Source organism: Muscardinus avellanarius (genome assembly GCF_963383645.1).
Source record: "Muscardinus avellanarius genome assembly, chromosome: 8".
Classification (NCBI taxonomy): domain Eukaryota; kingdom Metazoa; phylum Chordata; class Mammalia; order Rodentia; family Gliridae; genus Muscardinus; species Muscardinus avellanarius.
The window spans coordinates 63,518,852-63,543,487 of NC_137794.1; the positions used below are offsets into that span (position 1 = coordinate 63,518,852).

At 42.3% G+C, this 24,636-nt stretch overlaps 1 protein-coding gene across 1 annotated transcript in view; it reads right to left on the reverse strand.

The window, feature by feature from the left end:
- Positions 1 to 1,960: 1,960 nt before the first annotated feature.
- Positions 1,961 to 24,636, reverse strand: part of AK9 (adenylate kinase 9) — a gene marked incomplete at both ends in the record, with an annotated part of 127,265 nt that continues 104,589 nt past the window's right edge. The window contains 12 exons of the mRNA XM_080700098.1: positions 1,961 to 2,163; positions 2,583 to 2,697; positions 4,631 to 4,733; positions 8,321 to 8,419; positions 8,890 to 9,059; positions 10,750 to 10,946; positions 12,722 to 12,942; positions 13,041 to 13,187; positions 16,402 to 16,603; positions 19,692 to 19,905; positions 22,810 to 23,028; positions 23,391 to 23,597. Of these exons, the coding sequence (XP_080556224.1) occupies positions 1,961 to 2,163; positions 2,583 to 2,697; positions 4,631 to 4,733; positions 8,321 to 8,419; positions 8,890 to 9,059; positions 10,750 to 10,946; positions 12,722 to 12,942; positions 13,041 to 13,187; positions 16,402 to 16,603; positions 19,692 to 19,905; positions 22,810 to 23,028; positions 23,391 to 23,597 (2,097 nt within the window). The remainder of the gene's footprint in view (positions 2,164 to 2,582; positions 2,698 to 4,630; positions 4,734 to 8,320; positions 8,420 to 8,889; positions 9,060 to 10,749; positions 10,947 to 12,721; positions 12,943 to 13,040; positions 13,188 to 16,401; positions 16,604 to 19,691; positions 19,906 to 22,809; positions 23,029 to 23,390; positions 23,598 to 24,636) is intronic.

Genomic DNA, 24,636 nt, shown 5'->3' on the forward strand with positions numbered 1-24,636 from the left:
AACTACATGTTTCCCCAGGAGGCTCCAATCCAAGCCAGACACTGACAAAGGTGCTCATGTGGTTGCCCTAAACACCGAAAAAGACTAACTCCACCCCGTAGCCCAGTTCCTGAAACCTTCATATAAACTCCATGCCCTCACTCCTCCTGGTTGTGGACATACCTCTGCAGAACATCTTTGTCTCACTACAGCCCCTCTGTTAGTCCTCCTAATAAATGCTTTCACTGATGTCTCTGGTATTTACTGCTTCTTTGAAAGATAGGGCTGGTTTGGGGCACTCCCTATAGGAACTTTCCTGCTTCTACTTTGGGGGCAACTCTGACAATGGGTTCAGTGGATGAAGCAGAAGCCTAGGGAATGGCTGGTGTTCAGTGGGTGTGGACTTGCTCTGGAGGATGTGAGATGCTCCCTGGAGGCCCCAAAGGATCTGGGAGTATGCTGTAGGGCTGTTGTCCTTCATAAAGATGAGGGCACTGTAAAAATGGAGTATGGTCTAATTGGTGAAGGAAACCCACTGAACCCAGAGGTTGAAGAGACCTGGGGACATTTGTATCTTGTTCTTAGATTCTCAGCAACTTAGTGAGACTATTTTCAACAAAAAATAAAAAAAGGGCTTGAGGTGTGGCTCAAAAGTAGAATGCCCCTAGGTTCAATCCCCAGTACCACATATACACACACAAAAAAAAAAAAAAAAAGAAGGAAGGAAGGAAGGAAAGAAGGAAGGAAGGAAGGAAGGAAGGAAGGAAGGAAGGAAGGAAAGAAGGAAGGAAGGAAGGAAGGAAGGAAAGAAGGAAGGAAGGAAGGAAGGAAGGAAGGAAAGAAGGAAAGAAGGAAGGAAGGAAGGAAAGAAGGAAGGAAGGAAGGAAGGAAGGAAGGAAAGAAGGAAGGAAGGAAGGAAGGAAGGAAGGAAGGAAGGAAGGAGAAACCGAGGCTCCAAGAGCTTCAGCTTTACTGGTCACACAGTTAATGTTTCTATTTTTATTTTGTAGAACACCAATCTTACTATTTAACTTTTTTTTTTGTTTGTGTGTTACTGGGGATGGAATCCAGGGGCATTCTACCTTTGAGTTACACCTCCAGCACTATTTTTTTTTTGTTTATTCTTTATTTTGAAACAAGTTCTCACTGAGTTGCAAAGGGCCTCACTAAATAGATGAGGCTGTCCACGAACCACAATCTTCTTGTTTCAGCTTCCCAAATGCTGGGATTACAAGCATGCACCACTACAACCGGCCAACATTCTAGATTTTTTTTTAATATTGCTGCTGAAAATTGATTTTGTTTTAAAAATCTCATTTGAATTCAATATAGTAAGTTTTACTCTGCATATATATTTTTTCAACAGATTCTCTAGATTGCATAAGAATAAGATTCTCTAGATTGCATCTTTCTTAAATCTCCAGGTGATTTATAACTACAAAATACTACATAAAGAATACTTCAGTGAATACTTAAAAAAAAAGAAAAGAGGCAGTCAGTTACTGCAAAATCCATTTATTTTGTTGGGAAAATGATAATGTCTTACCTTCACAAAGTTTATAAACATTTGTTTTATTTAAACCAATGTTAATGCTTCTTTCAAGCTAACATTTAATGAGTAATTTTCTTTAACAGAGTCTGATTTTCCTACTACAAATAATAAAATGAAAATAAATAATAAATTTTATAAATTATTTCAATATCCTAAGTGGAATTCTAAATAGAATGTTTCTATTGCTAAAGCATCAAAGTTAAGGGAAAGAGCAATACGCTTTAAACTTACATTAAAACTTATGCTTACAGAAGAGTCCTTATCCTTGGTGGTAGACTTTTGAGTCCATAGAAAGACTTGCCATCATAGAACATCACTTGCGAGGGAAATGTACTGCAGTGAGGGTGGGTTTTTCCATCTGCTTCTCTCAGTTTCATTCTAACACTTGGAGATAACCTTTGGGATTCAGGTCACAGTAGCCCAAGCAAATTACCCATTAACTGGGTCTATATTTCTGAGAGAGAGAAAAGCCTGTAATTTGTGATCAAAGTCAATGGCTCTGAACTGAGGCTCCTTGTATCTTCTAGTCATCTTGGCTCCCAGGTAAGTTATGAGTTCACATCTCTCTATAAACTGCTCCATCTTCTTCTTATACTTTTTTCTTGTATATTCAGAACCTTTGGGATTAAATGCTGTAGAAAAATCCACAGAACTGTGAATGATTTCTGACAGGTCAATGCATTAATTAAAAGAAAGAGAAAGACAGCTGGGTGTGTGCTTTGAGGTACACAACTACAGTGGAGGAGACACCCATATCCCAGATCAGACTGGAAGTTTATTTTATTTTAGATCATAATTGCCTGTATCCACAGTTCTCAACAGTATGGATTACATGCCATTAGAGCTGACTATGTTAGTTCTAGTCTCTGCTTTTAAAGCTAGCATTTCAACTTTGATGTTCATATTAGAATCGGCCAATTCTGTATTAGCCACCAACACATACATGCACACATCAACAAGCAAACAACCCAGTTAAACAATCTTATTGATCCCAAATACTACAATTAATGATAAATTTGTTCCAACTAGTGTATCATTAAAAAAGACATACCTTTTAGATGAAATGCTATATATAGTAATGCAGATCTCCTTATACTTAAGAAGGGGAATTTGGGCTTAAGGCATCCTGCTGCATTCATTGCTTTAATTAGAGAAGATGCGGTGCCCTGCAGGTAGGCAATAATTGAAATCATGTTATATTTGCTTTTAGTTTTTTAGTGCAGAAAGATAAAGAGGACTATTTCTTGCCTCAAGGATCCTCCCTGGGTCTTATGAAGATGGTTAGATAGTCAGGGTGGTGGAATATGTCTGTAATCCTAGTACTTGGGAGCCGGAGACAGGAGGATCACAGATTTGACACCAGCCCCAGTGACTTAGCCAGGCTCTCCACAAACTAGTGAGACTCTGTTTCAAAGAATTAAAAAAAAAAAAACAAACAAACAAAAAAAAAAAAAAACAGAACTGGGCAGTGTAGCTCAGACATAGAATGCCCCTGGGTTCAATTCCCAGTATCAGTAGCACAAAAGAGAAAAGAAAGAAAAGAAAGAGAAAGGAGAAACTAAAAAAAGATGGTTAGATGACCACTTAGCCAACGGGAAATAAGCACAAAATACATTTGATTAAGAAAAATGAAGCCGGGCGTGGTGGCACACGCTTATAATCCCAGCATTTGGGAGGCTGAGACTGGAGGATCACGGTTTGCGAATGGCCTCAGCTACTTAGTGAGGCCCTCTGCAACTTAGTGAGACCCTGTCTAAAAGAATAATAAAAAAAAATAGGGCAGGGGGTGTAGCTCAGAGGTAGAATGCCCATGGGTTCCATCCCCAGACCTGAAAAAAAATAAAACCCAGAAAAGAAAGAATGAAAGAAAGAAAGAGAAAAAGAAAGAAAGATGAAATGCAAATTGGTTTAAATGAGCCAGGCATGGTGGTACACACCTGGAATCCCAGTACTTTGGAGGCTGAGACAGGAGGATCACAGGTTTAAAGCCAGTCTCTGCAACTTAGCAAGACTCTCAGCAACCTAGGGAGATACTGTTTTAAAACAAAAAATAAAAAGAACTGGGGGTGTAACTTGGGGGTAGAATGCCCTTGGGTCCAGCCCCTAGCACGTTCTCCCCAATTTAATTTTTTGGGTTTAAATGCCAGCTGAGTGATGGATAGGTACATGTATGGGCTTCATTACATAACTCACTCTATTTCTATATGTTTGACGTTTTCTATAACAAAAGTCAAAAAAGAAATAAGGGAACACTGGGTTTGAATTGTCTTGGCTCATCTCTGCTTCCATTCTCAGAACTGGCCAGACCGCCTCTCACTGTGAGGATCCTTGCCACCTGGCAGGGAACTCTGAAGACCACAACTTAGTGGTGCAGTGGAGATTCTGGAATGCAGAAGAAGGTAAGAAGCCATCTCTATAAAATTTGGTCTCTGTATTCCTCTCTGAGTGAACTTTACCTGGTATTCAATCAGACTGAAGACTAAATTTCTAGGCAAGTTGAAAAGACCAGTGGTTAAGAAATTATGACAAAGGAATTATGCCCTAATAACTTATTTTGTAGATTTTCCATAAAGTAGCTTTAAAATAATAGTTTACTACTGAAAAGTCTTATTATTTTAAATAGAGTTATATTTGGATAAAAAAGTATATGACTTGAATAAATGGTTTCATTTGAATTTGGGGCAAAATACGGGGCCTTGTGGTTCACTTGTCCTGGGATTGCACCTCAATTCTTTTGAGCAGCGAATGAATCTCTTGGCTGCTGAAGCTGCACATTTCAGTTTGTGAAATTTTTACAGACACTGAAATTAAAGATAGAATTCAAAATATAGATCCAAGTCAAATGTAAATGATTTTATGGCGATCTACTCTCTCTTCACTTTTGCAGATACTTAGGAATTAGCTATGGAAGTAGGGGCTTCTTATACATTTTATTTTAACAAGCACCCATAAAGTGGGTTAAGAGAGGATTTGCAGTTTAAAATCAGAAAATTCTGCCTTGACCTTCAGCATTACCAAATGAAAGTTATGGTAAAAAAAAAAAAAGGAAAAGACCATTTTATTTTCAAATGTGTATCAAAGAAAATCACGCAATAAAACCTGTTCCAGATATCCAGGCAAAGGGAGACTCGTAAGGTTTATCGGTTCCTTTAACGGGGGTAGTTTGTGTGGAAGTGTCTGATCCCAGTATCTCCATGGCAACCTGAGGACATAAAGCTCATTAGATGGTTGCTCATAAATATACTCATTCTGTGTATTTAGGAGTGCAAATATACATGAGACAATTAAATATAAAGCTCACTGCTTGTTATTTTCTCCTTTAGAGAACACTACACAAATGGAAAGTCCACCCTTTTCACTTGGGACCCCAGCCCTGCTCACCTAATCTCCATTTTCTTATTTTTTTTTTTTTACAGCAACTCTAAAACTTTATCTCCTCAAATTAATTCTCTTAAGTACCCTCTTCCACCTCCCAGGCAGAGGCCATGCTATGCCCAGACTGGAAGCCATCAGGATGGCACTCTTCCACCAGCTCCCTTTACAAGGAGAGCACACAAGAGGTCCTCCTCCTCAGCAGAGGTGCCACCATGGAGCACCCTATCTCCACATGTCTCATGACAGCAGTTTCTCTGCTCTCACATCTTTGGTGCTATGGTGGTGGCTCCTCTTCCTCCTCCTCCTCCTCCTCCACTTTCCCCTCTTCCTCCTCTTCCTCCTCCTCCTCCTCCTCCTCCTCTTCCTCCTCCTCCTCTTCCTTTTTGGTACTGGGGATTGAATTCAGGGGGCATTCTACCTCCTAGCAACACTTCTAGCCTGTTTTATTTTTTAATTTGAAACAGGGCCTTGTAATGTTGAAACTGAGCTGGGGAGTCACAAAGGAGATAAACGCCAGCTGAGTTATCAAAAAAGCTGCTTTAATCAAACTCTGCCCCTTCGGCCAATGTCTATGGACTATGGGGGAAGGAACCAGTGAGCCATGCGGTCCACAGAGTTGCTTGGTGGAGCGGAAGTACTGATGTTTAAAGCAGGGTGGGGTTTGGGGGTGGGGATAGCACTGTGGGAATGCTGATTCTCTCGAGACATCCAGAGTCTCACAATGCCTGGAGTCTGCCTCGTGATGCCTGAAGTCTTGTGGCATCTCTGCTCTGGCTTCCAGGGTTCTGCCTCCTGTCCCTGCTGCGGGGTCCCGTGGGGTAAGGGAGGGACCCAACCTATCATGGGACCCCAACTGGCATCACCTTACTTGGCTAATAAAGGGCTTTGTTACAACGGCCTCATGACAAATTCTCTTGTACAGTGTTGTGGCCCACTAAGCTTTTCTTGGCATAATTCTCTTTAATGCTTTATTTCAGCAGGACCACTTGTTTATATAGTACGGTGCTCTCCCTCTCCAGATGCCAGACAGTCATAAGTATTAAACTCTCAAAATCTGTTACTGATACTCCTGACCTAATAGCATGTTTTACATTTGACCTGACTGACCCATACCTACTCAATGCCGAAGAGAGTGGAGTATGTCTCAGGGAAAATACTGCTATTACATTAATGAATCTGGTCTAATGAAGAAAACTGCTGAAAAGGGTGGTGTATGTCTCTCTCAAGGAAAATGCTGCTATTATATTTAATAAATCTGGTCTAACTGAGGAAAATGTCTAAACTTTGACCAGGTTAAGCAAAAATCTAAAGACATGATAGTGACAATCTATCCCATATCTGGAAGGGTAGCTGCTAGGCTCCTTCCCTTCCGGGCAAGGTCCAGTAGCTGATGGGCTCCCTCTTTTCCCGGGACCCAATCTCAACGATTTGCCTTTTCTTTTAATAGCTCCTCATCTGTTAAAGTTTATTTGAACATGTTACAAGCTGTCCAGGGTTACCTCCGACTCCCATTGAAGCCATACTGCCACCTGCCCACTTCCAAAGAACTGGATCTCTCCTGGCCAAGGGGCTCCTATGATGCCCCCTGTCAGTAGGAAGTCGCTATGGACTTGGTCATCGCCCAATATTACCAAAAGGCCGGGATGATAGGTTGGGTCCCTCCCTTTCCCCCACGGGACCCCACAGTGGGGACAGGAGGCAGAACTCCAGAAGCCAGAAGTGGAGATATCGTGAAAATCCAGGCATCGTGAGGCAGACTCCAGGCATGGTGAGACTCTGGATGTCACGAGATAATCGGCATTCCCACACTGCTAGCCCCCCAAACACCTTCCCCCGCTTTAAACAGCAGTACTTCCACTCTGCTGCGAGACTCTGTGGACCGTGTGGCTCATGGGATCCTTCTCCCATGGTCCATAGACATCGTCTGAAGGGGCTGGGTTTGATTAAAGCAGCTTTCTTGATAACTCAGCTGGTATTTACCTCCTTCGTGACTCCCCAGCTCAATGTCAATGTTACAGGTCTCACTAAGTTGCTGAGGGCCTTGCTAAATTTCATTTGATTCTCCTGTTTCAGCTTCCCAAGTATTGGGATTACAGGCATGTGCCGCTACGCCCAGCTTTCCTTCTTTATTGAATCCTTCCAATGCAGCTGCATTTAAATAGGCTCATGATTTCTCCATTAAAGAAAAAGACAAAAAGAAAATCCACCTCGTGCCTTCAATCCTTTATCCTTTCCAGCATCTAACACCCCTCTTGTTACAGCTAAACCTCTTGGAACAGTGGGCCTCAGTAGAGATTGCAAGCTACTGCACATGTTCTAGCCACAGATGTGATTTCATTCACATATTTCATTTTAAAAACTTGAATCAGTCACAAATATTTAAAAATCAGAAGCTTTAAAGAAATTTAGTCTTGAACGTCTTGTGAAAACCAGAACTATCTGGGCAGCTGCTGTCCCCTCACCCGGAGCTGTGGGGCCTGATTTCCAGCAGTCCTGGCCACCATCCTGCCTCCTCCAGGCTGTTGAAGCATCTGGGCATGTAGTCTCTGGACTACAGGCACCGTCTTCATCCCCCTCACCTCTCTTCGCTTCCTCTAACTCTTCTCACTCTACTCAGCCATTCTTACCAAGATCAGCAACCCGCCCCAGCCTCAGCCTCAGCCTCAGCCTTATGGGCATTCCAGCCTGTGTCTGGCCCGACCTCTTAGCAGCACTTAAGCTTATTGGGCTGGTTGTTGGCCCTCCAGGAGGCCTTCTCTGACCCTCCCCCTCCCTCTCCCCCAGCTCTCCTTTCACCTCTCTGAGGCTCTTTTTCAGTCTTCTCAGGGTATGGCCCCAAGCCAGCTGTACGCTATTGCATAGTATTTGGACAGGATCACACTAGCAGCCTTCTAAGAGGTATTCCCACCTCCAACCTATCCTCCATACCCCGCAGTGGTATCACTCAAGAGAAAATTTGACTCTAACACTGACCTAGTTTAAAACCAGGCAGTGCATTTGTATTGTCCTGAGGGTCAAGTTCAATGGCTGTATGGTGATTTTATTTGACCTTCCACACCCTGGCCCTGCCTTTCCCCACACAGCCTCACCTCTGCTCCTTCCCAGTCATATCCAGCCATGCTGAATTTTTTGCAGTTGCATAGTCCCCAGGACCAGGGTGGTTGCAGGTCCCTCTTGGAACTATCTCTCTGTCCTTTTACCTGCCATTCCCAGGCCTCATTCAGACAATTCAGCCACAGAACTAAGGCCCATCACATTCTGTTGTTACCAGGTACTTGAAGTCTATTTTACCCTGAGCCTTAGGCTTTGGGACAGCAAGGACCAGTCCTTGGTTACCACTCCCCAACTCCCAGCATGGTGCCTGGAACATAGAAGATATTCAATACATATTTGTGACTTAGTGAATGGCCTCACCTCAAAAATTTCTGCAGTTTTTCTTTACTCTCACAAATATATATGCGATCACGATATTCTATAGCATACTCAATGTTACCAGGTACTAGGGCTTCATATCTGAAAGGCCAAAAACAAAACAAAAACAAAACACTGTATGTACAATTAACATGCAGTACTGTGTAAACAGAATGTCAAAATCTTTTCCTTTTCTACCTATGGAGTTCAAAGAAGAAACAGAACATTTTTACAATTAAATAGTAGTGCCCTTTTTATTGTTTTTTTTTGTTTGTTTGTTTTTGTGCTGGGGACTGAACCCAGGGGCATTCTACCTCTGAGCTTGCTGCTAGTCTTTCTTATTTTTTTGTTTTGAAACAGGGTCTCCCTAGGTTTCTGAGTCTCACTAAGCTGCCGAGACTGGTTTTCAACCTGTAATACTCCTCCTATCTCAGCCTCATAAGTACTGGGATTACAGGTGTGTGCCACCAAGCCCAGCTGATGAAAAAAAATTTAAGATTGTTACATGAGGCACTCATTCCAGGAGGGGCATCGTTCTGTGTACACACCGGGGCGAGGACTTGAGAACTTGCCTTTGTTTTCCATCCATATAGGTCACTGGACAATAGCCCTGGAGCTCAGCACACTTAGGGAACCGACTCTTCAGCTCTGACAGTGTCAGCCTTTTGGGGATCATGTCATCAGATGGGAGTGGGTAAGGTGCTAAGGGAGGCACATACAATTCTGGGTTCTCCAAAAATTTCTGTTAAAAAAAGGGTTACAGGAGCAAGATCATTTAAAACAGCAATGACACCGTGGAGGTTCCTCTGTTCCTTTCCCCACTTTTGGTGGCCATGCTCTGTCTTTCAGATCACCTGAGAACTGCTTCCCATGCTATCATTTCTCTGGTAAGAAATTCCTTAAAGCTGGGTGTGGTGGTACACACTTGTAATCCCAGCATTTGGGAGGCTGAGACAGAATGATCGCACTTCATGGCCAGCCTCAGCTACTTAGTGAGGCTCTTGGCAATTCGGTGAGACCCTGTTTCAAAATAAAGAATAAAAAATAGGGCTGGGGGGGAGCGCGTAGCTCAGAGGTAGAATGCCCTTGGGTTTCATCCCTAGTACTGCAAAAAAAAAAAAAAAAAAAAAAAAAAAAAAGTTCCTTATGGTAATCCACTCAAGTGGCCTGTCTCTTCTAGTCTCATTCATTCATTCCTACAAAAATGTGTGTTGAGCTCCTATGGTGTGACCAGCACTGGAGAGTACACTCACCTGCCAGCCTGCCTTCCTGTCTGCTGTGTGTATAATTAGCTGAGTAACTAACTAGTTAGTTTTGAACAGGGAGTTAGCTTCTCGGTGTCAGCTATCACTCTATAAAGTGGAGGGGGTGGGCCAGATGTGTGACCTCTAAAGCTACTTCTGGTTTTAAAATTATGCAATTACTATTAAATAAGCAGAAAGAAAGAAATATCTCCTTAAAACAGAAACTTTAAAAATTCTAATTCAGAGGAAATGAAGAATGAAGATGAGACATCTGGTTGGTTTTCATTATTGTCTTCTACTAACCAACCATTTTATGTAATCAAATTATAAGCATTATAATAGCAGAACAGAAATGTATCTCTGTTCCATTAAACAGAAATAAACATTGGTTTTGCTCTGAACACGTACACACTTTTCTCTGCCCATTATTCTCTAAACAATACAGCATAACAAACTATGTGCACATCATTCATAGTGTATCAGGTATTATAAGTAATCTAGAGGTGATTTAAAGTGTATAGGAGGATTGTGGAAGTTACATGGAAATACTACACTGTTTTATGTAAGGTACTTGAGCATCCATGGATTTTGGTATCCTCTTGAGGGAGTGTCCCGGGACCAGTCCCCCTTGGATAGTGAAGGACAACTGCACAAAATATTCAAAGAATTCCAGTGTTAGAAAAGTCTTTTTAGAGGGTGGGGTTGTGCTTGCCTAGCATGCATGAAGCCCTGGGGCAATCCTCAGTACTGCGAACAACAACAACAACGAAAGTTAAAGCACAGGAGACACGTACCAGCTCTTGCTTCACTTCTACTAGCCCAGAGTCTACAAAAGCAGTCCTTAGTGCTCAATCTCCAAGATGCCTGCCAGTGGGCTGAGCCCTGGATACTCGGCACCCCCTACTGGTGAGATTCAACATCAGCTCTCTCTACCTGATAGGCTAGCCAAGGCCAAAAGCCCTCACTGCCCAAGGACTTCTACTGTGTCTCAAAGTGTGTCCTGGGGTTTAGCCTCAAGGCTGACCTCTGAGTTCTTCCCTGATCCAGAGCCACAGATTCCAATAATGGGGTTCCTGATCCCAAGTTTCTGGGTGCTCCCAGGTGTGCCTATCCCTTGCTATTTGACGAATTCCAAGATAATGTGTTTTCTTTCCTTTAGTAAACATTTGGAGTTAGGAACAAACTTACATTTAGTTTTTCCCGAGAACTCATTTTATAATAGTGGCCCCTGAACTCTGCTGCAAATTCCAAGGAGTCAGTGTCAGAGCAGTCAAATAATTCATGTGTTTCTGCCAGGCTGACAGGGCAGAACTGTCCAAATTCTCCCAGGCGAGAAATCAGCTCTTGAGGTGTGATGCATAACTTGTTGATCTGGGCAGCTTTTCCTAGTATTAACATACAAACTATTATTACATATTCATAGGAAATAGAATGACTTTAAAAATTAAAATAATTTAAATTACACAGCACTATATAAATAACACACATTTAAAAATCCCAAGCAATAGGATAAAAAGTTAATATTCAGATCTCCTTTATCTCAACCCAAAAATCCTCCTGAGAGGTAATCAATGTTGGGTTTATATCCTTTTCAGTCTTTCTCTTATACATTTGCATATATGCATATTTTTGCATATACTGTGTTATGCCACTTGCTTTTATCAGTTATGATCATTGTTAGCTTTCCATATTAATTATATACTTTACCTAATTTTTGAATTATTGCATAGTATCCCACTGTAGGATACACATATAGTTTCAATAATCACTTATCTATTGATGAATGTTTTAGTCATGTTAGTTCTTAGCTTTGTAAACTACACGTTATGAATAATAATATGTATTTTGTATATGTGTGTAAGAAAGGGTATATGTGTGTATATGGCATGTATATGTAAACTTATGTATGTGTATATAAACATATATAAATTTGCTGCATATTTAAAAAATTTCTATGGGAAAGTGTGAGCCCAGCATTCGGGAGGCTGAGACCAGAGGATCATGGTTCACAGACAGCCTCAGCTACTTAGTGAGGCCCTCCACAACTTAGTGAGACCCTGTTTCAAAATAAAGAATAAAAAATAGGGCTGGAGGTGTAGCTCAGAGGTAGAATGCCCTGGGTTCCATCCCCAGATCCACACAAACACACACAAATAAATAAAAATAAAAGCAGAAGTGTGGAGAGATAACGTGATGGAATAATCTGGGGTAAGGCCTCCCAACCATCCTCTTTTCAGAATTATTTCTGACCATTTTGGAAGGTGGGATATCATTCTTAATATCAGAGTACTTCATCACCTGGACCCCAGATTATCCTATCATGTTATCTCTCCACACTTCTGTTTTTATTTATTATTTATTTATTTATTTATTTATTTATTTATTTATTTTTGTGTGTGGATCTGGGGATGGAACCCAGGGCATTCTACCTCTGAGCTACATGTCCTGCCCTATTTTTTATTCTTTATTTTGAACAGGGTCTAAGTTGTGGAGGGTCTCACTAAGTAGCTGGGGCTGTCTGTGAACCATGATCCTCTGGTCTCAGCCTCCCGAACGCTGGGCTCACACTTCTGCTTTAAACGAGGTGTGTGTGTGTGTGTGTGTGTGTGTGTGTGTGTGTGTACAAAATAATGCGATTTTTATTATTTGGCATTCCTTTAAGCAATTGTTGCTCTCCAACAAAACAGGCATTTAAAGCCATTGGCTTATTGGCTGCCATCCTCCATTCACCTGCTGAAAGACCCTATGTCTTAATACTATTGTATTGGAGACTTTAAATAAATAATTTTTTGGGTGAGGCACATGCATTCAGACCATAGCACCATAAATAGTAGTATATATGTATTAAAATAATGTCCAAGCCGGGCGTGGTGGTGCATGCTTGTAATCCCTGTGCTTGGGAGGCTGAGAGGGGAGGATTGCACAGGTTCAAAGCCAGCCTCAGCTACTTAGTGAGACCCTGTTTCCAAATAAAATATAAAACAGGGCTGGGAGTATAACCTGGAGGTAGAAAAGCCCCTGGGTTCCACCCCCCAGTACCATAAAATAAAATAAAATAAAAATCAAGATTGTCAAGACAAACAATGAATTACATAACACGGGTAGGGCATGTTTAAGCTTTATATTGGTTTTATTTTTACTTCTAAAGATATTTTCTTACCTTCATTTATTCTTTCCAGGTATGTCTGCATGTATTTATTCACCATCTGAATGTTCTTACTGACTTCATTCCATACCCACCATTTACTGTGGAATCCGTCAATCACATACCAGTTCTGATGCTGTTCTTGGTAGTATTGCCTAATCTCACCAATATTTTTGCGGTACTTTGCATTCTTCACAGCTATAATCTGTGTGCTATTGTGCAATGGATAGGGCAAACTAACAGAGAAACAGAGAAGCAATGGGAAAAGGTGTTAAAACACTCCCCCCATGATTAAAATTCTTTTCTTGATCATTGTTTTGATCATGTACATTACGTTTGTTCATTTTTTTTTTCTAGGAACAGTCTTCTGAAAATCTCCTTGGAAGGCACATCCAACTCAAAGATGATCATGGGAATAATCGATCTGGTTTCCAAGAGATTAATTTGATATGTAGTCACAGGGTATCCATCGATGATAACGCTAACAAAGAGAAACATAAAAATAAAAAACTCCACATTTGATTTCTTCCCTACTTCTGTTCAGTGTTCCAGAACCGGTCTGTCTCTTTAGGACTGGCCCCCGGTTGTTCCTGATCTAACCATTTATCTTGTGTTTTCCCATCTTCATCTCTACATCTGAAACCTCAGTTGGCCCAAGCACAATGATGTAGGCAGTATTCATACAGACACCTTTCAGAAGGCAGAGGTAGGAGGGAGTCAGCATCTAGATGCTTAGCACCACAGAACTGAGTGATTTTGAGATAACACAGAATTCCTTGAACACTGTGCTGCTGGATGCTAGTAGTTTCAGCATGAACAGTAGCAAGAGTAGATTTTAAACCCGATTTAAACTCTCTGAGCCTCAGTTTGTAGTAAAGCTGGAGAAATTAACTTTAACCCTTGGAATTGTTTTAAAGATTGGAGAGTGGATACATAAAGCAGCTAGAGCAGGGCCTGGCATATATTACATGATCAGTAGATAGCTGTGGATATTCTGTGAGGAGGCAGCGATGCAGGAGAGATGGAAGGTAGGTGAGAGGGGCTTGTGGTATCTGGGTGGGGATCATCCATCAGGGACCATCCATCATGCATGCTTCTGAGCAGAAAGGGTAAAGGGAATTAAAATTGGTCCAACAATCGGAGCTAATGAAACGATTGCCATGATCAAGGAACAGAGGCTGTTCATAAATCCTCGGAGGCGTGGTCTCCTAAGTCAGGTAACTCAGTGTGAGGTGGAACCCGCTGGGCCTGCTGGCTGATGGTCAGTAGAGAGGAGGCGTCTGCCTAAGTCACAGGACAGTCACCGCAGTGCTCTCTAGCAAAGCCTTTAGGCTCTAGCTCTAAGTTCCATGGCAGAAAGTAAACAAGCTCAGCTGGGCTGTCGTGGAAGAGCAGGTATGAGGGTGCCATTGCTATATGTTTTCTAGAGAGAAGCTCCACTTCTTTGTTCTGTAGAGGGTCACTTGAGTTGCCCTTGGGATTAGAGGAATCCACGTGAATGGAACAATTATCTCTCTGAGATTAAAGTGAAATCAAACCTTTGTGATTCCACCAGGTTGACCTCACCACGGTCCCTCCTATGCACAGCTCAACATCAGGAAGGAGGTTAACTCAAGGAGGACACTGAGTTACCTTCTTATCCCAAAGGCCTTCTCTGGAGGAAAAGTCTGCTAGAAGGAAAGGCCAGGAGACTCCTCACACACACACAATTCCTTTGAGTAAATTGGGGATTCTAGGTTATGCTCTCCAGAAACAACTCCCATTCCTAGGTGTGGCCAGTGGTCACAGTGGAGTAAACTCAAAGGAGAGCTCAGGCCTGTAGCATATTCTCTCTCTCTCTCTCTCTCTCTCTCTCTCTCTCTCTCTCTCTCTCTCCAGGTCTGGGGATGGAACCCAGGGGCATTTGACCTCCAAGCTCTACCCCTGCCCTATTTTTATTCTTTATTTTGAAACAGGGTCTCACTAAGTTGTGGAGGGCCTCACTAAGTAGCTGAGGCTGTCCGCGAACTGCGATCCTCTGGCCTCAGCCTCCCGAATGCTGGGATTACAAGCGTGCGCCACCACGCCCGGCTTTGCTCTCTTGACTAGTTAAGCAAGGCACACTGTTACTTGTGTGGGGGTCCAGGACAGAGAGAGACCATGTCCCTTTCACCAGCACCGAGAGGCAGGGAGAGTTGCTCTTTCAAAATACCATGGGAGAGTGTGGAGCACAACTAGGCTTGGCCTGGGCTTCCTCTGTGGACCGTGTAAGGCGGAGGCTTTGCATGGCTCAGGGGTTGTTTTGGGGTGAAGTGGCCTGCTGCTTATCTGACACATGAGCATTCAAGCCAAGTTTTACTTTGGCAGAAAAATTAAATATACAACCTTTATAGGTGGAAAAAGTCTTAGAGGACCCTTTAGAAGAGCTTTAAACTCTGTTTAAGGGAGGGGTTTAAGCAGGGATGGCAGTGCAAATTACTATAATCCTAGTACTTAGAAGGCCAAGATGGGAGGATTGCAGGTTCGAAGCCAGCCTCAGCAACTTAGTGAGGGCCTCAGCAACTTAGCAAGACCCTGCTTCCACATAAAACAATAAATTAGAGGCTGGGCATGGTGGCGCATGCTTGTAATCCCCACGCTTGGGAGGCAGAGATAGGAGGATCGTGCAGGTTCGAAGCCAGCCACGCATACTGGCTTAGGAGCCACTGTTTCCAAATTTTAAAAAATGTAAAAATAGGTCTGGGAGTGTAGCCCGGAGGTAGAAGGGCTTCCAGGAACCCCAGTACCACCAAATAAATAAATAAATAAATAAATAAATAAATAAAATAAATTAGTGCTCAGGGTGTATCTCAGAGTTAGAATGCCCCTGGGTTCAATCCCCATTACCTACCCCCCAACACACACACACACACACACACACACACACACACACACACACACACACACAAGATAAGGGTTTAAAACCCTGTTTGGTGGCATACACTTGTTATTCTAGTACTTGGGAAGCTGAGATATAAGGATTACACGTTCCAGGCCAACACACAGTAATTTAGCAAGACCCTGTTTCAAAATAAACAATAAAAATAGGGCTGAGGATCCAGGCATGGTGGCGCATGCTTGTAATTTCAGCATTTGGGAGACTGAGACAGGAGGATCGCGGTTGGCAGACAGCCTCAGGTACTTAGTGAGGCCCTTCGCAACTCAGTGAGACCCTGTTTCAAAATAAAGAATAATTTTCAAAATAAAGAATAATTCAAAATAAAGAGGCTGAGACAGGAGGATCGTGAAGGTTCGAAGCCAGCCTCAGCTACTTAGAGAGGCTCTCAGCAACTTAGTGAGACCCTGTTTCCAAATAAAAATATAAAATAGGTCAGGAGTGTAGCTTGGAGGTAGAAGGCCCCTGGGTTCTATCCCCAGTACCACAATAAATAAATAAAATAAAGAATAAAAAATAGGGCTGGGGGTGTAGCTCAGAGGTCAAATGCCCCTAGGTTCCATTCCCAGTACTGAAGAAAAAAAAAAAATAGGGCTGAGGGTATAGTTCAGTGATAGAATGCCCCTGGGTTCAATGTTCAATTCCCAGTATAATACACACACACACACACACACACACACACACACACACACACACACCCCGGGTTTAAAAATTGCCAGTGAGCAATTTCTTGAGAGCAATTCCACTCCCACAGGCCTCTCCTCCCACCTCACTCCCTTACCCTGTGGTGTTGCAGACACCCTGCATCAGAGCAAGATCCAAGGCCTGCACAGCCAGCTCATCGGGCGCTGCCATCCCTTTGTAAAGATGCCAGTTTAACATCAGAGCCAGCTCCGTGTCTGGGTGGCTGCTTAATACAGAGCGCAAGGCATCGCCTACCGACAAACGCTTCAAGCCATATTCACTTGCAAGTTTTTTGGCAACTGAAAAACAACAACAAAAATTAAACTTGTTCCGTGTCACACATTCATCAGTTAACCTCACTTTTAGACTCTGCTTAATGACATCAACAGCAAGCTCCTTTTCATATGTGTCAAAGACATTTTAAAATGAAAATAGCCAAATTTTACTGAATTCATAATTATTAAAGATCAGTTATTATCAGTACTTCCGGTTGTAGTTAATGGAGCTGGTTAATTGATTGTGTGTGTGTGTGTGTGTGTGTGTGTGTGTTGTGCGTATGTATGTGTTTTCCAAAAACAGACTAATGTTTGTCTTCTTTCTTCTGCAGGAGGTAGCAACATTTTTGAAAGCACTGCAACAATCCTATGTATACTCTTAATATTTGGTAGTATCTCCAAAATAATGATGTAACTTTCCTATTTTGTTGTATTATACCATTCTCTCCTGTCTGTACATTTACATATTTTATGCTGCAATCAGGATAGCATACCTTGTATAATTAGGTCTCAGTAACTCCTCCAGGAAATAATTTTTAAAAATTATAATGGTTTACCTGTCATTTTAATAGTGATTGATAGCTTATGAAGCAATTTTTCTTGTATGGCCTTGTTTTATATTTTCAACTAGTCTATCAGATGGGTGGAATGGATATTGAAATTCCAAGTTTATAGACAAGGGAAAACAAATCCCACTAGACTAGAATGAATTGGCTGAAAGAGGACTCACATTGGCTTTTTCTTTTTTCTTTTTTCTTTTCTTTAATTGATGCAAAGTAGTCATACTTCTTAATGGAGTACGAGATGGTGGAGGCATACATGCACACATCACTCATTTAGCCCTTCCCCAATTCCCGCCCCATTCCCTCCCCCCTTCTTCTCATGTTTGGCTTAGTGATTGACATTGATATGTTTATGAATGTACATCATGTAGGGCTACACTCCCAGACCTATTGTTTTATTATATATTTTATTTGGAAACAGGGTCTCTTAAACCAGCCAGGCTGGCTTTGAACCTGCGCAATCTTCCTGTCTCTGCCTCCCAAGCGCGGGGATTAAAATCGTACGCCATCACTCCTGGCTTGATGGGAGGTTTTAAGTCACTGCAGAGCCTGCTGCAGTGCACATGGATGTGAGCCTCCCTCTTAACTCCTCGCCTCCCTTTCCTTAAACAAACTCTTCTCTTCCTCTTCTCCTCCGTACCCCTCCCCCTCTTCTTCATGTTCATCTCTGTCTTCTTCTCTAAAATTTGATTGAACCCAGAGAATTCTACCTCCAAGCTACACCTCCAGCCATTTTGACTTTTTAATTAATTAATTAATTAATTTAGGTGGTACTGGGGATGGAACCCTTTTACCTCCGGGCTACACTCCCAGACCTATTTTATATTTTATTTTATTTGGAAACAGGGTCTCTTAAGCCAGAGAGGCTGACTTCGAACCTGTGTGATCCTCCTGTCTCCGCCTCCCAAGGGCGGGGATTACAAGCGTGTGCCACCACGCCCGGCATTTGACTTTTTATTTTGAAACAGGATTTTTCTAAATTGCTGAGGGTCTAGCTGGGCGTGGTGGCGCACGCTTGTAATCTCCGCGCTTGGGAGGCTGAGACAGGAGGATCGCACAGGTTCGAAGCCAGCCTCAACTACTTAGTGAGGCTCTCAGCAACTTAGTGAGACCCTGTTTCCAAATAAAATATAAAATAGGTCTTGGGAGTGTAGAAAGCCTCTGGGTTCCACCCCTAGTACCACCAAAAAATAAAAAAATAAAAATAAAAATAAATAAATAAATAAATAAATTGCTGAGGGTCTTACTAGGTTTCTGAGGCTGCCCTTGAACCTTCGATCCTCCTGATTCAGCTTCCCAATTACTGGGATTGCAGGTGTACGTCACCACACCCAGCTTCCTTAACCTGCAAGCTTGCTTTCCTCAGCTGTGTTTTAGGAATGGGGAGGTCATTTTGTCCTTTTGCTACAAGGCAGACTGATTACCTTGTTTGCTACCAGGTGCGCTGATGACTATTGCCCTTTTCAACCTGTTTACTAGATGTTATGAAACCAAAGCACCAGAGGGGAACGGGCTTGATGGGACATTTGACCTGGCCACCTTGGGCTGACCACCAAACATTTGCCTCAGTTAGTTCACACAAAGTTCAGGTAGCTGTCCCCAAAAAAGGAGAGCTGAGGCACTTCTCTGAGATTTCACTATGGAGCTGGTGCACGGCCTGAGCCCAGTCTGTTCTGACCAGTTCTCCAAGGAGCTGCTGACAGGACCTCCCAGCCCACTCTAGGTATTGACTGTTCCTGGTCTGGTGAGGTATATAGCTTTCTCTTATGATTTTGCTTGATTCCATGCCTTTAGTTCTTTTTGTATATTGAAGTAGAGTCTCTTGTGTGTTGATTAGTTTTGTAATTGTCATTTACTGTCTTATAACTTTTTTTTTTTTTGCAGTACTAGGGATAGAGCCCAGGGGTATTCTACCACCGAGCTACACCCCCAGCCCTATTCTTTATTCTTTATTTTGAAACAGGGTCTCACTGAGTTGTAAAGGGCCTCACTAAGTAGTAGCTGAGGCTGTCCTTGAACCAGGATCCTCCTGTCTCAGCCTCCCAATGCTGAGATTACAAACATGCATCATTATGCCTGGCTCTATCTTATAACTTTTGCACATGAGGGAGTGGTTTCATTTTTGCTGTGGACCCAAAGTACTAAGCAAAACATGTGTCTTTGAAGAGGATTGTGAAACCCTCATCTCTTCCTTTTTGTCTCTTTTTTTGTGTGTCCAAACCATGAAGCAAGCAGCTCTGCTCTGCTCTGCACTCCCTGTCATGATGTGCTACTTTGCTATAGGTCTTGAAACAGTGGGGCCAACTGGCCAGGGACTATGTGCCTCCGAAACTGTGAGTCAAAGTAAACTTTTTCTCTTTATAAGCTGTTTATCTAGGGCGTTTTGTTCCAGTAACAGAAAGCAAACTAGCATACTTCATTGATTACTGGCCTATTTACTTTTTACTTTTTATTTTTTTAGTCAATTTTGGTAGTTTCTGGAAGAGGTGGAATTGGGTTTCAGAGGATTCTTTTATGCTTGAGGAAAACAAAGACAAATACAGACTCACCTGTAGTTTTCCCTGATTTTGGAGGTCCTACAATTATAATCCTAACAGGCACAGTAGGCCTAGGTTTGGGTTGGCGGATATATTTGATTGGGTTCTTTACAAATTTTTCTTTAGTTTCCTTACTAGACAAAAAATAAATATACTGGCGATGAATTACAGGATAAATGGGATTGTCTGTGTTTTCAGTTGGCTTGATTGTTTCTCCTTCACTTAGCTGCAACACAAATTGAATTTGTAAGTTAGTTTTAATTTAGCCAGCACTTCCCCCAACACAGTTGAAAGCAGCAATTTGTTAAATTAAAAAAAAAAAAAGTGGGGAAGCTGGGCGTGGTGGCCCACGCTTGTAATCCCAGCATTTGGAAGGCTAAAACAGGAGGATTATGGTTTGAGGACAGCCTCTGCTACTTAGTCAGGCTCTTTGCAACTCAGTGAGACCCTGTTTCAAAATAAAAAATAAAAAAATAGGGCTAGGGGTGTAGCTTCGAGGTAGAATGGCCCTGGCTTTCATCCCCAGTACCTCAAAAAAAAAAAAAAAAGTGGGGCATGGAGGTGCATGTTCGTAATCCTAGCTACTTGGAAGGCTGATGCAGGAGGTTCATAAATTCAAGACCAACTTCAGTAATTTAGCAAGACTGTGTCCCAATACAAAAAAAAAAAAAATGAGCTGTGGATGTAGCTCAGTGGCAGAGTGTCTCTGGGTCCAGTCCTTAGTACTGAAAACGAACAAACAAATGAACAAAACAAAAACAAGCCGGGCGTGGTGGTGCACGCTTGTAATCCCAGCATTTGGGAGGCTGAGACCGGAAGATCGCGGTTCGCGGACAGCCTCAGCTACTTTTAGTCAGGATCTCTGCAACTCAGTGAGACCCTATTTAAAAATAAAGAATAAAAATAGGGCAGGGGCTGTAGCTTGGAGGTCGAATGCCTCTGGGTCCCACCCCCAGACCTGCAAAAAAAAAATTTTTTTTTTGTTTGATACTACAGATTGAACCCAGGGGACACTGTACCTCTGAGTTACTTACACACCCTCAGTCTTTTTAATTTTGTTTTTGAAATAGGGTCTCAGTTAGGCATGGGGTTGTGTGCCTGTAATCCTAGTACTTGGGAGACTGAGCTAGGAGGATCACAGATTTGAGGACAGCCTCAGTAAAGAGTGAGACTCTGAGTAACCTAGAAAGACTCTGTTTCAAAACAAAAAAAGGTGGAGTGTAGCTCAGAGGGAGAATACCTTTGGGTCCAAGACACACACACACACACACACACACACACACACACACAGAGAGAGAGAGAGAGAGAGAGAGAGAGAGAGAGAGAGAGAGAGAGAGAGAGAAATAGTCTTGCTGAATTCTCAGGGTCTTGCTAAGTTGCTGAGGCTGGTCTCAAACTTACAGTCCTTTTGTTTCAGCCTCCCAAATACTGGGATTCTAGGTATGTGCCACCACACCCAGTTACTAAAAGCAAAATCTTTCTCACAGAATAAAAAAAAAACTAATTATAATCAAATATTAATAGTAAATAACGGTAAGATATACAAATCACTGGCTTTCAATTCATGACCATTGTTATTCTACTTTCTCCATAATGCCTTTAATATATATTGCATGTTTCTGCTAAGAAGTATAAAGTTGTTGTCTTTTCACAAGCTAATTTATCTGCACAAACATCCCTTCTTAAGGTGGTGTTATGGATTGAATTGTCTCCTTTTTTCTCCAATACATATGTTGAAGCACTAATTCCCAACGTGACTGTTTTTAGAGACAGGGCCTTTAAGGAGGAAATGAAGGTTAGATGGCACCATAAGGGTAGGGCCCTAGTTCAACAGGACCAGTGTCCTTATAAGAAAAGCAGGCGATACTAGGAGCACACACCGAGAAACCCTTGTGTGAGGACACTATGAGACGAGGAGTATCTGCAAGCCAAGGAGAGGCTGCCAACACCTTGATGTTGGACCTCCAGCCTCCAGAGCAAGGAGGAAATAGCTTCTGTTGTTTAAGATGTCCTGTCTGTGGGATTTTGTTATGACAACAAGAGCAGTCCACTATGTTTGGATTCTTGGGTTATTGTTTAGGGTATACTGGTAGGTCAAATGAAATCCTATATCGATGAAATACCATACTCATAAATATTAACGGCAATCACCAAAGAGAAAAATACCCAGCAGGCAGCCTAACGTGCCCATGTGGGATGTAGTGGGAGAGGTGTCCCACATCTTTGCACTGGTGATGATGAGGGGTGGGTACCTAATTGATGTTGGGTTTGCGTATCTTTTTACAGCGTCAGATGGCTGAGAATCAGCCATCTCTGGACCTGACAGAGAGGATGTAAAATAGTATGGTGATCTCACTTCTGCTCGAGAGCTATGCCAGGACAATTGTCACTAGTCAGTGGTATTGTCAACGTCATTGTTCTCAGGCTGGAGAGAAATTTCTGGCTCGGTGTAAATGCTAGGGATAAAAAGAATCTCAGGAGTGGGGTAGGGGGTATTTGTTAATTTTAAAAAGTTGAAAGTGTAGTTGATTCAATATCAAATTCCCAACTATTTTTTATAGCAACTTAAGAATGCTATACGTAGCCAGGTGTGGTGGTTCACGCGTGTAACCCCAGCATTTGGAAGGCTGAGACGGGAGGATCTCGGTTCAAGGACAGCCTCAGCTACTTAGTGAGGCCCTTTGCAACTCAGTGAGACCCTGTTTCAAAATAAAGAATAAAAAATAGGGCTGGGGGTGTAGCTCAGAGGTAGAATGACCCTGGGTTTCATCCCCAGTATCACACACACACACACACACACACACACACACACACACAAACTCACAGAATTCTACACATAAAATATATATATATACATACATACATACATACATACATACATACACTAAAGCCGGGCGTGGTGGGTGCACGCTTGTAATTCCCGTGCTTGGGAGGCGGAGACAGGAGGAACACAGGTTCAAAGCCAGACTTGCTGGCTGAAGAGACCCTGTTTCCAAATCAAATATTAAAATAATAGGTCTGGGAGTGTAGCCCAGAGGTAGAAGGGTTCCATCCTCAGTACCACCAAAAAGAAAAAAAGAAAAAGATATATACTAAGAACACGATTTTCCGATGTATTTGTTGAAATTACCTTTACAGGGTCCCAGTAGCCAAATGAGCTCATATACTTGTAGGTGAAGGTGAGTACTTTCTGGGCGAGGTTTGATGGTATTGGGTAACATTTCTCAAAAAGGCTCTCCCGATTTTCTACCAGTGGCTTCAGTTTCATATGCAGTATGTACTGTACAATGTGGGTTTTCCGAGTTCCATTTACCTGAATTATTGGTATCAAAAACTTCTCAAATTCATCCTGATGGGAGAAATAATAAAACCTAAAATATTTAGCGGGGGAAAGGCCGGTGGTGTTTAATCATAGCACACAGACACTGCTGGTGACGGCGTCGGTGTAGAAAACAAATACCTTTCCCCTTCCAAGCGGCCGCGTGCTGACAGCTAAACTTACTTTGTCCCTGTGAGGCTTCCTTGTTGCTCTGATTTATGGACTTTTGTTTTTCATAATTCTTAAGTGATTCTGATCCTAGGGAATACAGCCCCCCAATACATAGGCCTTTCTCGGAATGTTACAAAGCCTAAGGCATACAACAAGTTGCTTTCCCTTCATTCTCAAACGTTACTTTTTGAACTATGAAAACATGAAGGAAAGGTCGCGACCTGTATCGTTTGTAAATTACTCATGTCTGCCTCGAATTTTTCCCCCAGTTCGCTTCTCAGGCGCTCAATTGCATCCATCTCCTGTTCTTCATCTTCCTCGCTCATCTCTTCCTCATCTTTCGGAAACTCCTCTTCAAGAATGTTGTCGATGTCATCTTCCTCTTCTTCAGGCTCCTCCTCACTAATATCGTCATCTTCTCTAGAAGCCTAAAGAAGAAAACATTCTGTTTTACTCTGCCTATAAAATATGTACCAACAATCTGCGATAGCCAAATTATGGAATCATCCCAGGTGACCGTCTACAGATGATGAATGGGTAACGAAACTGTGATATGTGCACACAGTGGGATCTTACGCGGTCACGTCATGTGCAGGACAGCGGATGGCCTTGAGATCTGACGCTGAGGCCAGCCAGTCTCAGAGACTCAAGGGCTGTATGTTTTCTCACCTATGCGGAAGCTAGAGAGAAAACAGGGATCAAGAGGAATGAGGAGAGAAACCAGTAAAGTAGGGGAAAGAGGAGAGGAAGGCGGAGAGGGAAAAAAATAAGGATTGAGGAAGGGGACAGTTCAATAAGGCTACGATCAGACATGAAGGTTCCACTGTCAATGTGACTAGCGTGTACAGGGAGAGAGGAAGAAGGTGGGAAATGGAGGGAACGCGCCAAGTGCTGTGTGCGTGTGTTTATGTATCACTTGAATCTCACTATGATGTGTAATTACAGTGTACCAATAAAAGGACAAAATAAATAAAATTAAAAAAAATATGTGCCAAATGACGTGATTAACAAACCACCCGGAATATTTTATAATAATGTCATACAGTTGGCATCCTGTCGCAACATTTGTTGATAACGCAGTAAGATTTTATATATTTGGCACCCTGAGAGGTGCCTGATAGTGTTATATCCTATAACCTTTATAGGGTTTTGATAAGCTTTAATGAGGTAACACATGGAAAGCCCCTAGAGAAGTGTGTGGCAGGGAAAATATGCAAATGAGAACAATTATGGCTATTATCATGCCATTATAGTCCCTTGGGATAAAGCACTCTACTAATAATGTCACTGCCCTTTTAGGAAAACTATAGTCCATTTGAAAATCAAGACTCACTCATGAACGATTATTATTATTTTTTATTTTGTGGTACTGGGGATGGAACCCAGGGGCATTCGACCTCCAAGCTACACCTCAGCCTTATTTTTTATTCTTTATTTTGGGACAGGGTCTCAATGGTTGCATAGGGT